Source organism: Paralichthys olivaceus, chromosome 22 (genome assembly GCF_024713975.1).
Source record: "Paralichthys olivaceus isolate ysfri-2021 chromosome 22, ASM2471397v2, whole genome shotgun sequence".
Lineage (NCBI taxonomy): Eukaryota > Metazoa > Chordata > Actinopteri > Pleuronectiformes > Paralichthyidae > Paralichthys > Paralichthys olivaceus.
In genome coordinates, this window is record NC_091114.1 from 8,464,126 (window position 1) to 8,479,622 (window position 15,497).

At 42.3% G+C, this 15,497-nt stretch overlaps 1 protein-coding gene across 3 annotated transcripts in view; it reads left to right on the forward strand.

Annotated features, from left to right (window-relative positions):
* Nucleotides 1-9,677: 9,677 nt before the first annotated feature.
* Nucleotides 9,678-15,497, forward strand: part of LOC109634956 (ADAMTS-like protein 1) — a 91,492-nt gene continuing 85,672 nt past the window's right edge. Inside the window, exon 1 of one of the 3 annotated variants that reach the window (XM_020095832.2) lies at nt 9,678-10,123. In XM_020095832.2, the coding sequence (XP_019951391.2) occupies nt 10,070-10,123 (54 nt within the window). In that variant the 5' untranslated portion in view covers nt 9,678-10,069. The remainder of the gene's footprint in view (nt 10,124-15,497) is intronic. The other 2 variants (XM_020095829.2, XM_020095828.2) reach the window with 2 other exon arrangements.

Consider the following 15,497-nt stretch of genomic DNA (forward strand, 5'->3'; position numbering starts at 1 on the left):
ACTAATAGCATTGTCAACACTGTTCATGGGTCTCATGAACCATTGATGTTGTTCTGTGGTTGAATAATCATTGTTTTCATCGCCACTTCGGCCTTTAAAATAATCTCTTCCTCATTACCGTAAACTTGCTCCTATATTCATGACAGTCATTACACATTTTTTCAATAAAAAGAAATTTGACACCTCTTTTCAAACATTTCTTAGTACTTAGAGTGATTGAATGACCTGAACTGCACCAGTCATCCAGTGGTTTACCCACAGATCAACCAGACATGGCATGACATTGTGTTTGGCAGCTCAGAGTGAGAGTGAGTGAATGTGACTGACAACCTGGGAAATTAACAGTGTGGTTGATTTACTTTAATATTGGATTTGTGATAAAGAAGCTATTATTAAAATACCATTACTGCTATTATAATACTAATACTATTAATAGTACTTTAGGATTTTGTTAAGCTTTCTTATCTTTCTTATTATTTTTCTAAAATCCAGAATCTGTCATTTTCATGCTGCACTAACAGAAACAACAGTGAAAACACAATGAGCATTCTTAAGATCAAATATAGAATTCACTGACATGTTTTTAGATTTAGTTTTTGTTTCTAATCAACTTTTACGATTGTTCAACTATTTTTTAAAAAGTAGCTTGGACATGCACTAATCACAAAATGTTAGTTGAGGTCATGTACACCCGCCACACACACACACACACACACACACACACACACACACACACACACACTCACACACACACACAAACTCCCCCACGACACACACTGGACATTGATCTTATTATATTGTATTGTCCACGTCATATTGTCTTCATTTATTGCATCTGATGTGGCTTTCAGGAAGTAATGTGTCTTATAATGTACCTTCTTGAATGATTGGGCTTTCAGGATTACTGCAGGCTCAACATCCCTCTACCCAGACATTTGATTTGTTTATGAATGATGCATAAAATCAACATTTTCAGTGAAGAAATGAATTAAAGATGGACTGTAGATGTACTCGTTACCATTAATTGACTAGTGCAACTAAGCCCATTAATGAAACAACAGGTACCATGTAAAAAGTTCAAGCGAATGTTTTCATATTTACTTCTTCAAGAGCACCATTCATTTAAATTGCCACAGTTTAGAAAAGTATTACGCATGTGTCTGTGTTACTCTTGACTCACCCTCTGTAAATACGCTCTGAATCCAAAGCAACAGAGTCGAGGTCATTTCAGTTCACTGTCCTGACATGGCTCATTCGAAATCACGTGGAAAATCTTGCTGACCGTCTGATAAGGGGCAAATCTCAAAAGCCCCTGGCCTCAGTTCCACAGTTGAGCTTTTCGTCTGGATTTTACACCAGGAGCACTAAACGTTGGGATTCATTGTTAACACATTTACAGAGCAACATACCAAGTAACTGTGAATAAAGTGATACTGGATCTTAATACACTGCTACTCCTTTCAGATGAAAACTGAAATTTAAATTTGTATTTAATAATCTGTTGAACGAGTAGTTTTATTTACAGTCAAGTAGCAAATCTTCCCTCATTCTCCTCGAATAGGAACATTTCCATTAAAGAGTCCTTCTATTTCAAATATAATCATAATAATTATTATGATTATAATAATACAGAGAAATCAAATGTATTGCTGGGTTTATTGCTGGTATTTTACTATGAGCATATTTCCTAGTATTTACAAATGTAAGCCACTAGATGACGCCAAAGTATGTTCTTTCTCATCTTGGCGTAGTAATAACTTGTGGATGATATGTTTTCGCTGGGGATGTTTCCATGATCTTTAATGGGGTCAAATATTCTGTCAAAGCAAAGTGAAAATCTCTGATGAAAATCATCATCATCATCATCATCATCATAATTCTTAAATTAATACTCCGGACAAACGAAATACAGTATCTTAAATAACAATGTTGAGACAGTGTCATTGTTACCTGAAGCTGAACCAGTCATCACTGCTCGGTGTATTGATAATTTTGTGAGAATAATATCTAGAGGTGTAGAAATCTAAGCCACTAGATGGCGCCAAAGAGGGCCATTTTCTTATTAATAATAATAATAATAATAATAATAATACCCCTACTAATAATTATACTACTACTACTCCTACTTCTAATAATAATCACAATATTTATAATAATACCACTAATAATAATTACAATACTACTACTACTACTACTACTACTACTACTACTACTAATAATAATAATACCAGATAGCTAGTTAATTGCTGGTATTTTGTGAGAATATTTCCTCGTAGTTACAAATATTAGCCACTAGATGGCGTCAAAGCAGGCAAAGTTCTGACTCAACTTCAACCTGTGGAATTGAAACCTGTGTATGAGTCCATTACTTTTTATGGAGCTATGTATTTTTTAAAGCGTAATTATTATTATTATCATCATTATTATAATCATTACATCTCATTTATTTGTGGCTGGTAAAAATGATGCCTACACAGTTTGAGTGAAACATTAGTGACGTACATAAATTGCAAGTAGAATACAATTAAATGAGGAAGTAAATCCTTCAATACAGTATTTTGAACAGACATGTGCACGGCTCCAAAGAGGAAAACCCCAGTAAAGACCTTTGCCCTGTGTTTTCCTCTTCTCTCATTGAACAGACAGTAGAGATGAAAAGACAGATCAGTCATGGCGGCGCTGCCCTCCTGTTTCCCATGGGGTCTGCTGCAGTGCAGGTTACAGTCATAGATTCTGGCCGGACTGCAGAGGAGATCCTCGGCACGGTGTCCCGCCATTGTGCTCTCTGAGACAGACAGGGCTGTGGGCTGCGTGCCATGGCTTCCCTGCCTGGGTAACGGATATCTGAGGGCCACTGGGAAAGTGTCACACCTCCAGCTCACACACCATCAGCGGCCCTATGTGAAGACAGCGACAGAAGGAGGGTTGGGGAGAGCGGCTGTCCCTTTCACGCTCTCTGGATCATGGGGAACGGAGGAAGGCACGCGGCTTTAAAACAGGAGAGAAAGAAAGTGACATGTCTTTAGTTCAGTGGTATGCTTTGGTGAGCTCGACCTTCAAACCCTCAAAGCTGCTGCTGCCTCAAATATCTGCTGTCAGGCCGTGGCCTCGTGGCTGCTCTATTCACCGAATGTGACTGGGCCCTTTGGATTCATTTAACACACCGGGATTATGAATCAAACTACAGATACACATAGAATCTTCTTAATTACTGCACTGTTTCATTATAAGACAATTTATATTGAAGGGCGACCAACCCAAGAATTCTTAGAACTCTCATAAATTGTCTATGTTTTGTGAATCTTCATTTGAATCAGTGATCTTTTCACATCAGATGTTACAGTCATGGCTGCAGCTGTCTGCTGAACTCTGTTCACATGGGTTAAAGCATATTTCTTTGTTTTGCTTTCTTAAAAATTAAACATTCTTTTATTATTATTATCAGTCGTATTATATTTGCACAACCAAAGCACAGGAACGCAACACAGAAAAAAGTATTGCATTTATAACAGCAACGGCCTGGAAAAGGACAGGAAATGAATATCACTACACTCATAAAGAAAAGTCTGGGTGTCATTTTGATCGAGTGCGGGCAAAGCAACTATTGGCTGTGTTCTTGTCAGAGTGAATTTACGCCACAATTTCAACATCTGGGGCCGAAAAATAGCTGCAAAACGTTTACTGCCAAATCTGGCACTATTATTCTTCCCAGCTTCATCCCAACCCCGGAGCTTTGGAGGTCGTGAATGAATAAATGAAATACATCTTCACAAGATAATGGCTGCCCTCTTGAAATAACCATTACTTTAGCTTTTTAATAAATCGCAGATCAGCACAGACAATATTTCTTTAGGCATTAACCACAGATTTGCAGCGACAATATAGACAAGAGTCTTGTTAAGCAGGGCTCTGTGCACCTGTCAGATATAATCCTCAAATAATGACTTCGGCTCATTAGCTACACCATCAGAGTTAACCGTCCACATATCCCACTGAGAGGGTCTCGTCAGAAAGGGAGTGAACAACTGCACAGGGTTAAAAGTGTGAGTAAAGGTCAGTATGTGGCCAGTCTGGCTTTGAAAATGAGGTCCTCCGTGTTGTGTGCAGGGCCACACCCTGACCCTGCTTCCACCAGTAATGATTTTCCCAGCGAGGGAAAAATAGATTTGAAAAAACATTGTGAGGTATAGATATAATTGGCCACTCAACAGAACGTATACATCAAATGGGCTTCGAGCCGTGCTGGGATAAGCAGGTTTGGGGGGGGGGGGCAACTTACAGCTATATTTTCTGGGGTGCTGTTGCTGTCAACCAGACCGAGTCAGAGTAATTAGGCTATAATTGAGCATGATCTGAAACCAAATGTTAAGTTGTGCCGTCTGAGCCTGTGTTTACAGAAAACAGCTGCTCAAATAGGCTCTTAGAAGGAATTAGAATAACATTTCTTGTGTCCCAGCGTGTGAGTGTGTCTCTGTCTTGGCGTCGGTCGGCTATGAGGGCACCTACACAGACAATCTCTTTGTTTTGGAAGTGTTCGCCCGAGTCTTTGGGGGTAGACAGGAGCCGAGAACAACGTGGAAAGATGGCGTCCAGTACCGTACCCGAGGCGTGCTGAAGTGCGGGGGAAATAAAGGAAATGGTGCCTGGATATGGGAGAAGCTGTAATGGGGGGAGCGAATGGCAGCTGACAGCTGAGCCAAGCTGTCTGTCATTTCTTTGTCTTTGACACAGATCGGTCGTGCACTGGAGCAGAACTCTGCCCAGGTGGTCTCCATGGGTAGCCGGTGGCCTGTAGTCCAGTACAAGATGCTGGAATTTGAAAAACCCTACAGGAAGCAGCAGAAGTCACTGTGAGGTCTGGTTTGATGCAGAGCCCTCAATGCGAGCCCGTGGTTATCATCTCTACTCAGCAACAGCTCGTTTTTCTTTTCTATTCAAGGAAATGAAGGCGATGAGTCATATGAATTGTGATGTACCGACACAATGTGAAGCACACGTGTTTATCACTGTGCCCTGAAAGCTTTACAGGGAGCAACTGACTGGTATCAATGTCTGACCAATGAGATTCATGTACAGGAAGTCAAGAGATGTCAAGTTCAAAGACAAAACACAGAAGCTGAATATTTGTTGAAAATCAAGGTAAGATCTAAAACTGACTTTTGGACATCTACTTTATTACAGTGTGCGGAAAATATTAATATGAAGTAATCGAACCAGACGTTCCGGGTGAAGTGAGGGAATGGGAGGGGCTCCATTCTCCCTATGTCAAGTCATCAAACTAAGTTTTAAAAAAGTTGCATAGTGTTGCTTTCAACTCGTTAAAATTGACCAAGAGGAAGCATGAAAAAAAGAATCCCCCCCAACAGCACTGAAGATGAAGGTGAAACAAAAGGTGAAGAATGTGCTTAGGCACTTATTTGCCTTGTTCTCATGGTTGAAACTGATCCGGGGGGGTGTTTAGCTCTCTATGTCCTACATTTCTCTGTTCAACTCTTTTGCCAGAAACCAGCCGGCAGCATATTTACTGAAACAATAGACACCCTCATCTACAACATAACAATGTCCTCTTCTGCTGCTGCGTCTCTCTTTTTTTTTTAACAAGCTGCTTGATTGTTTTCTTCATATTTCTGCCGAGCTGTAACATCCTCGGAAAATCTGATGAGGCCTCATCAGATACTGAATCTCAGGTTAACTTTATCATTAGATAATAGGAAATCCTGGGTTTGTGTAGAATGCTGCTAATCTCATTGCATGGAACTTGATGCCGAAAAGTTATTCATCATTAGATATTTTGGGCAAATTTCGGAAACTTCATTGAGCGGCATATTTGGTTTTAGCCGTAAGCTAGATTTGTATGTAATTAGATAGTTCGCTGAAGAAATAGGGAAAAAATTATACCCTTGGGTTATCAGACAAGCTGACTGATCACTGGCAACAGTGTGGAGAGTGATGTGTCCGCTGTGCAGGCTTTTTTTGACTGGCGGTCTGTGGCACGATGCCCTCAGACAGCAGCAGTGGATGCGACATGCCTGATGGAACGCGATGACTGCAGCTGAAACAGATCTGCGCTGACAGACAGACAGGTTACTGTACCCTTAGCAAGCCTGGCATTCCCGGGACACTGCGGCCCAGCGATGGCAAGAGTTTTCGTTTCCTCTGGAGTCTCAAGCATGAGCAGACACACGTACAAACACATGGTACACACACACAAACACACACACACACACACATACAGCTTGTGTGCCAAATTCCACAGAGCAGTAAAGGCAATCGGGGACAGATGAGAAAGGCAACTGAGTGGTGGGGAACTGAATGCCGAGGGAGTGGGAGCTATAACAAGGTGCCACAACAACACTTGTAGGAGTTTGTGTGCTTTGAGTTGAAAGACAATTTCTAATGCTCACTAATTATCACTTTGTGGTAGATGTTCTTTAAGTGGGAGAAAAGAGTGGAAAAACAGTATCCAAAGTCAATTTGCATCGGTTTTCTTACCTAAGTCTTGGAAAGATGGCAAATTTGTGTATTTGCCCCAAAATAGCAAACTTTTTCTATGTGTTTCATTCTATTTTTGCAATCACCAAGTGTCAGCTCTGGAGATGTTTGCGTTTGGGAGCAAAATCTGTTGCAGTAGCTGCCTCTTTAATGCAAAAACAAGGTAGCTGGTGTCCCGTGAAGGGCATTTCTCTCGCTGGTATCTGGCAAATTCCTGCCCTCTCTTTGAACGCATGTGACAAGCAGCGCTTTGACTCCCAGGCCAAATATCGCTGATCAAACGGCTGTGTTTGGTGTCAGCTACAGGGAGACAACAAGCTTACTCATAAGGGGGGCACTGACCTGCTCTGGGTATGTTTAGCCAGGAAACCAACACATGTACAGTACATACTATGGCCCTGTTTTGGATGTGTAAAGTCATACTTGAATGCTTGTGTGTTCAACCTGCAGAGTGAGAAGGTGGTGGCTGGGTCGAAAAAGGCCTAGATGTGTGAAGCAGTGTCACTGAGTGTCCAACATCCAGCCCATCATTACATTCAAACAGAATATCTCACCTAAAAGACTGTCATTAGCTGCCGTCTCAACCCTTTATTTGTCTCCGCACACAGAAAAGTCCCTGGAAGATCAGTTGAGCAAACAACTGACAGATGCTATTTAAACTCGTCGAGTCCCTAAAAATACATTTGTGCCTGGGGCAGTGATTTTGCAGATCTGCTGATGGGAGCTCCGAGCGAGTGGTCCCGCTGAACACGTCCATCAATAAGAGCAACAGCATTTGTAACATGAGGACGTGACTTTAGCTATGCACTGCCGGTCGCAGTGAATGTAAACTATTCATGTCTCGGAGCATTATCTCCTGCTTGCCCGGCTTTGTCGGGTGTCTGTGGAGCTCTCGGGGGTGCCAGGGGTGGTCCAAGTTCAACGAGAGGCTCCCGGAGTGTTTCCTCTTTCAAAGACACTGAACTTTTCATGATGAGTAGCATAAGCAGGTAGGCTTTGGATGTAAAGCTATTAAGGATGGAGATTTAACCCTGAGGTGGAAAGGAAATGAATTCAACCCCCATCTCAGTGTTCAGGTGAAGACCCCCCCCCCTCCTGTGGAAATAAACATGAACATACCTGTGTTCGGTGTGTTAATAGAGATTAAGCTGAATTCAAGCCTGCGTGTCAGGCAGCAATTCAGGTAGCTCATACCATACATACCTGCTCTATATTGTGTCTCCGCACCTCAGCCCCTTGAATTTGGCTGAGGACAGTTGACATTTTCTAGGAACATTGTTATTATAGTGGTGCTGGACAGTTTCAAAAGCCACAAACAAGACACAATGCACTACAACTGTGGCTTCAAACAACTTCATATCTCTTAGTTCAATAACTGTATGAGTTAAAAGGAACAGGAAAAAAGGAAAAAAAACTGTCCCCTTAAATTTAATCAAGCTCACCAAACACTAATAGAAATGAGTCCCTTTCAATGACTGATTTCTTTTTATCAGGAGCCATGAATTGTCTCCTGGGAAATCAATGTAAATAATGCACTAATCCTGGATTTGATCCCTGATCTGGATCCGCAACAAATTTTAACAGGTTCTTCCATGAGCCTTATCTAAGTTTTGTGGTAATCCGTCAAGTAGCTTTTGCATAATCTTGCTTACAAACCAACCTAGAAACTAATGGACAGGGGTGAAAACATGACCTCCTTGACAGAGGTGATTATAACACAAAATCCCCGTCCGCCCTGTGACTGGACAATTCTCCTTATATATTATGGTGTGAACAAAAACATTTTAAGATACAGTCTAAGAGTACAGTTAATTTACTCTACTCACAAAATAAAAACCAGGACAGGCCCGCATGTGACCCTAATTTGGACCTGCGTGTAGTAAGTGTTCAAAGATACACTGCAGACCTTTATTAACCTGCACGGGGGGAAAAAGCAAAGAAAGATCAGCTTCAAAATGAAAGGAAACTGCTATTTCTAATGCAGCTGCCAAGAAATGACATAGATCTCATCAAAGTAAATCAGAAACAACAGTTGATTTCTATCATATACCAGCGAAAGGCCAAGAGTGAACATTTCGTTCCATCCAGTTGATCTCAGTTCATATGAAAGCCGGAGCTTGATTCAGATAAAAAAGCTTTTCTTGGCCTTAAATGGCACATGGTTGGCAGCGCGGGCACCCGGCTTGAAAGGCTAATACGTTTCATACTTGTGACTTGACTCAAAGCTGTGAAAAGTGGTCACAATCCTCATCTGGCGCACAGATCACAATTGTGTGTTTGTGTGTGTGTACATATGGCAGACATTCTGGCTGCAGAATATATGCACATGACATCGTCCACGTGATGCAGCAATTGTTGCGTGCGTTTGAGAGGTGGCTCCCGACCAGAGAAGAAACTGAGATTAGATATTATAGGCTGTGTATAAAGATGGACGACACGAGTGCTCCCCACAAGTGTAGCCAAAGTGTCTCGATAGCCACTTATAGGCTGGCTGCAGCAAAGGTCACAAAACCCAGCTCCTCCGTGTTAGTGGATGGGACATGGCTCTAACAAAAAAGTCAAAGTACACGTCAAAGATTGTGGTTCTTACCAAACTGATGTCTTTCTTTCCAGTAAGTTTGGTTTAATGCTATAATATATACATGATATAATATATGAAAAGTCATGATTGACTGCTGTGACGTGTGATTGCTGTGCTGACTGTGGCTCCAAATGCACACGATGGCAGCCTTAGTATCACGTATATTTTGGATTAAGGAGATGTGTGATTATTGTTTATTTAAAGTCCATGTTGTTAATGCATACACCTAATTGCAACTCCACTTTGACAAATTCTGCAATTTATTTCAAATCCTTGTTCCGCCCTTTTGTCAAAAACCACAATCTTTACAAATACGGCTTGTTTACACGTGTCCTCATCGAACTGGTCTGTGCACGGTCCGTAAAAGCATAGTTGAATCTGAGCAGTGACTTTAAGTAGAAGCAAAAATCACAGCAGCAACCACACACAGAAGTCTGGAATAATCATCCTGAGTGGGAGCAGATTAAAAGCAGACATTTTCTGCTGCAGAAACCTACAAATAACCATTCTTTACTCGACCTGTGCAGGGTATCTAAAGTCCTGCTTGCTGCTCTCACATCAGCCAGTGCTGCGTTCGCGAGGATGAGTCTCCACCATCAAACACCACCGAGCATCATTCAAAACCCCTGCGTGTCCCTGCAGCCTATCAGCGCGTAATGGCACCGGGAGCGTGTTTCTTTAAGAATGTAAGGTGGGTGAGCCCCTTCTCCTGACGCACGCCTGGTATGCAAACATAAATTTAGCAGCAACGTGTTTGCCGGGGGAACAAAATATCTGGAAGCGGACGGTGAAGTGTCACGTCGTCTGCGGCACCCATCGGCTGACTTTTACCTGTTTCTCTCTCTCTCTCTCTTTGCTCTGTGAGAACTGGAGCCGGAGGAGCGCGGCGCGGCGCGGAGGGGAGAGTGTGAGTGACTCGGGCAGGACCGGGACGCACGGACACGCAGAACCGCAGCTCCACGCTTCTTGATATATCCACGCTCAGTCTGTCAAGAGATGAGAGGGGGCTGCGTGGGGACGACCGGGCTGCTCCTGCTCGTCTGCGTAAAGGTAAGCTGCTGCAAGAAACGCAAAGGTTGCTGCTTATTTGACATTTTAAGGAGGAAGGCGCGTCACTTCAGTATGGGACAGATGCGTTTGGGAACTTTTCCTGAATTACTCGAGAGAGAAAAGTAACACCTGCTGCTTTCAGTTTGACCTGTGCTGTGTTTCTAAAGGAACATTCACAGTTATAACCCAACACAGACTGACATGCTCTGGTAATTGATACATTTTTCATCATATCCACATATATTTTATTGCCGGACTCATAACTGGCACTGGTATTGACTACATGCATTAATACCGGACATAAAGCCACCAAATAAAGATTGACTGAACTTTGATTAACTTCATATGGTGGTCTTCAGTATCCTCCAGTGATGCTGCAACAGGTACAAGGCTGTTTGCATTGGATGAGATGAGGAAGAGTGTGCTGAAGTCTGCTGAAGTGAAGTTTGGTTGAAAAAAACAATGGGAATACTTGTATAATATGTGGTAAATGTGGCATAAATATGGGCGGCCATAAAGGGGCTGCAATTTGCACAAAGGGGCTAATTATATGTCCAACATTCAGACACAATTTCTGGTTCAGTAAAGTAATTTACTTGTTTACTGTTTGCTCTAAAGCTTTGAGCAAAGCCACACATAATTGAATGTATTTTGAACATTTGTCCTTGTTCAATCACATTGTGTTCTGCAAAAAACTTAGAAAATTAAAAAGTCTGAACAAATTGTCATATTAAGTGACAAACAAAACAAACCAGGGACAGTATGTGCCCCTGGATCTGCCCCCGCATCAGCCCTTTAAAGTCCAGAGACCTCTTTTTTCTTGGCACTCACAGTCGTGCAGTCCATCCTTCAAAAGGTCACAGCTTATCAGTCCTGCATTGAACGAACTTCCAAAATCGGTGTGCTCAGCTCACGTCAATCAGTTCTGCAATAGATTTCCATGTTATCTCCTGTCATACACATGCATCCGTTCAAGCAGTTGTGTGAAATGCTGACACGTGCTTGCGTGAAGTGGACGGCAAGAGTCACAAAGCAGTTGTTTGGCCTGCAGACGGATGTCAGGGCTCAAACAGAGAGAGAGAGAGGGGAGGGGGTCGCCACTGTCAGTGTGTGTAAATGACCACAACAGGTGCTAATAGCACTTCAAGGTGATTTGGGCTTTAGACACCCTGGCTGCCGTGTTGTCCAGCTGAGCACGTCCACACCGTAATCATTGACTGTCAGTGACAGAGACGCTCGAGGCTTTGCAACTCTTTCCAGGCCACTGTCCAGTGAGAGCCTGATTGTGTTACAGTTTAGTGTTGTGGTAGAAAATCAGGAAACGGGACATTAATCTTTGTGTGAGCATCAGTGTAACGGCCGAGGGTCTGAAGTTAACATAGACCAGCCCTTTAAAAAGTGAACAAAATGATCCCTGTTACATAATGTTGTGGGCTAAATTGGATAAAGATGACATATGAGATGTGAGTCACTTGTTTCAGATGTTTTCTCCATGTTTTCTTAAGGCAGATGTTCGTGGTACTCAGAAGGGTGTGTGTGTTAATTCTCATATTAATATAAAGTTGTCTGCAATGAAAGTGCATCATAAATGATCTTTTAAGCCCTGGAGCTGACTTTTGTATTATAAGTGGTGGCGGTTTATTCTGTGAGACAGAGTAACGACTGAGTTCGGTGGTCAAGCCAGCACTTGACAAACTTTCCTATCTGTGCAAGGAGTGACTGTGCAGCATGAATCAGCACGGGACATTTATCTGTTCACACACATCAGAGTGACCCAGTGCTTCGCTTCAGAGACCAGGGATCAACAAGTGTTGTCTCCCGGGGTCTCTGCCATGCCACGGCCTTTTCTTTTCATCCTTGCTTGCAGGTCAAAGTCTTTGCTTGACTATCTGACAAAAGAATGAGACTCTATATTTGTGTGTATGGGCCGTTGGAAGTTGTGTGATATGTGTGTGTGGGCCAAATGGCCTGTGGCTCCATCCCTAAATGGAATAGACCTTTCTTTGTGGGTGACATAATGACATACCTTGTGTGATTCTTGGAGGGTTCTTGTTGCTCTCACTACGTTCCCTTGATTTGTACATCAAAGCTTTTTGCTGGATAAGAATTTAAAGGTGGCTGTGCGTCCCCTTAGAAGACACCCAAGTATCTTTGTAAGCACCAAGGTTAGTGGCTTAAATTATGATCTGGCACCTGCTAGTGCTTTTGTTCTGTTCTTTGTGGTCCGCTATGTGTACTTCATTGCTTTCACCCTTTTTTTTGTGTAAAAGTTGAATATTTCTTAACTGCGAAATCGTAATCTTGTAATTGACAGTTTGGCAAATTAGGTATTATAGATAGGGATGAACTAATCTGTTCTTCATCTCCGTTCGTTTTTTTTCAGCTCCAGGTGTTAAAATTGAATTGTTAATATGTCAGTCCTTGTTTCCAGAGCAATTCTTGTTTCAAGAACTTTAGTAAAACCTGCGATAAAATATATTTTTCTAATAATTCAAACACCTGGGCTACAAAAAACGGCTGAAAACATTTTCAATCATTTTTGGGAAATGTTAGATACCTGAGCTAATGTTGGCTTATGTTACGGAATGTTACAATAAAAGCTCAACCACTGCTTTCATATTTAGGTACAGATGGTGCTGCAGGGATGATATTTTGCAGGCCAACCTGAAAGTTAGCATCAGCATCTTCCATAAAAAGATAATATTTTTCGATTGGCTTTTAGATTACTTCACCGTCCTGAAGTGCTTCCAACTTGAATTTTGATTTGCCGAGCATACCTATTCTACAAAGCCTCTTCTAAAATTAGTTTAGAACAGCTGGCGTATAAACACAATGGGTTTAAAGATGGACTGTTGGCTGGATCGGTTTTTGTGTTCAGCCTGATGACCTTTGGGGGTGAGGTATTCAATTGGTTGCAATCTGCAATCCCACCACTAGATGTCACTGAATCCTAAACACTAAAAGCAAAGTAGGAAGCGCAATAAGTGAATTCACTATGCATATCAGATTACCACTGCAAATTAACAGCAAAACTGAAAACTGGATGTGTGTAATGAGGTTTCTTAATTAAGTTAGTTTTGGCACATTCACCTGAGGGGCACTAAAGGCGAGACACTTAAATCTTAAATAAAAACAAACTGCTCTGTGTATTTTTCCCCCAACAAGGTGAATAAATTACCACAAGTCTCTTTATTTTACTGCTGGCAATAAAAGACAGCAGGCAAAATGAGTTTGACAAAGATGTATCTGTTGAAATTGATTATGCTCCTCAGGAGTTACTGGAAAACAGCATGTTTTATTGTTTCTAATGTGTGACGGATATAAGTCAGCTGCCAGACCTCACTACAGTGTTTGGCTGCCACGCTCACTTCCCCGTGTCTTTCTTCAGATTGCCCAGCTGGAATAAAAAAAATAAATTAGGCAAAAAACCCAACAGATTTTGATGTTTATTCAAGGAAATGGTCCCTCTCCGAGTCGTAATGCAGCGAGCGGAGTGTATTGAAGTCCTCAGGATGGGGGAGCTTTGGGGTCTAATGGCAGGATTAAGTGGGGTCACGGCATGCAAATGGTCCCAAGTGAGCGTCCGTCAACAACAACATCTCTTGTTCCTCGGCTCGACCGCTTGATCATACGGATCACAAATCGTCCAATTAGCTTTCATGAGGGCCTTTGTTGTAGCTGCAAGTGGAATGGGAAGTGAATTAATTTTGAGAGGGATTGGTCCCATTTGAGTAAAGGGAAAAGGCTTCAGAGAACATCTGGCCAGTGATGGATGGATGGAGCAAGTTTTTGGAGTGCGTTAACAAGACCGCGTGTTTTCAGTTACGCAGCAAAAGCCTTCATACTCATCTCATTGTTGCCATCTGGGGTTAATCTGTGGAGTGAGACTGAGCGTTGCGTCGTGCAGAAGTGTGTGCGTGTGCGTGTGTGTGCGCGTGTAATGTTAGTCCAAAGCCAAAATTCGCTGGTACTCATGTTTGCACAAATTGCCAAGGCACCCAAGCAGGGTCTCACTTTTCATTCAGTGCCCTCAGTGTTCCTGGCGCAGAAGCAAGTTTTCCTGTGTGTCCGACTCAGGTGTGTCGGTATACAGCTCTTCCAACCCTGCAAATCCAGAGAGCAGGCATTCATCCCCGTAAAGCTGGCCAAAAAGGAAGTAGCTTCACACTATTCTCAGCGGGCCAATGAGGGAGAAGTCCTGCAGAACAGAACAAGCGATGGCAGCTTCTGTTTAATGTTGAGCCTCAAAGAAAGTTCAGTTTCTATAGTAATTTACTATAAACCAATAACTGGGCTTTGGTCTAGCACTCATCTCCAATTTGTAATTTTTTTCTTTTACTTCATTGCACATCGGGACACTGCCAGTTCCTTGAGGCCAAAGAAACCATTGCAGAAATAATAGAAAAGGCCTCTAATCATACATTTTGCAAATGCAGCACAACTGGAAAAAGTATAAAATTAGACCTGGCTGGAGGATGAGCTTGTATCTGGTTTTGTAATTTTTTAAAAGACAGTTTTCCCTTTTGTCTTCATCCCAGTGACGACTTGCAGCACACTTGTTCCTGTTGAAGAGAAATGCAACTCGACACTTCAGAACCTCGTTTAGTCGGAGGACTAGTTCGGGAATTATGATTATTTGGAAGTCATTTCTCATTTGTGCAATCTGTGCAAAAAATGACAAATTGTACCTGCCTTTATGTTTTTTGCGTAGACACAAGAGTGGTATCAATCTACTCCTCTAACACTCGTCCAGTAAGTGAATCAGTATGTTCCTGTATTCCAAATCATTCCTTCCTAACATCAGGAAATGATGAATAAACCAGGCTTTGTACAAAGCGAAAAGATGTGGAACGAAGAAAACGGCTTTCGCCGTTTTTTTCCCCTCTCTCAAATCTTGTGGAACTCGATAGTGTTGCTTGCCTTTCAATCACTTGATGCTGAGTTCTCATAACATTCTGTGACTGAGTGCCCAACTCCGCCTGAGCCAGTAAATGGCATAACTCTCTGGAGTCATGTTGCATTGTGTGTGCCAGAGTGTGTGCGAGAGGGCATGTTGTTCAGGCTCCAGTATCGAAAAGCAAGTTTTTTTTCCTGCGGTTTCATGTGGCTCTCAGGAAATGAAATATGTCTTATTGTGCGACACTGCAAAACTCTGACCTTACATCATCCTGCTGTCACGCATTAAGAAAGAACTACCAGCAGATGGCAACATCACAGCAGAAGGACCTTTTGTGTCCAGCTAGTCCCAGCTGCTCCCACGGCCATCACAGATAGCCAAGTCTATTGTGATTTTGCAGGTGGCTGCCCTCCGTCCCCTCTCTATTTCCTCTGGAGCCCATTGTGAATGTATTTGTTCCTTCATCATGAGGTTTAT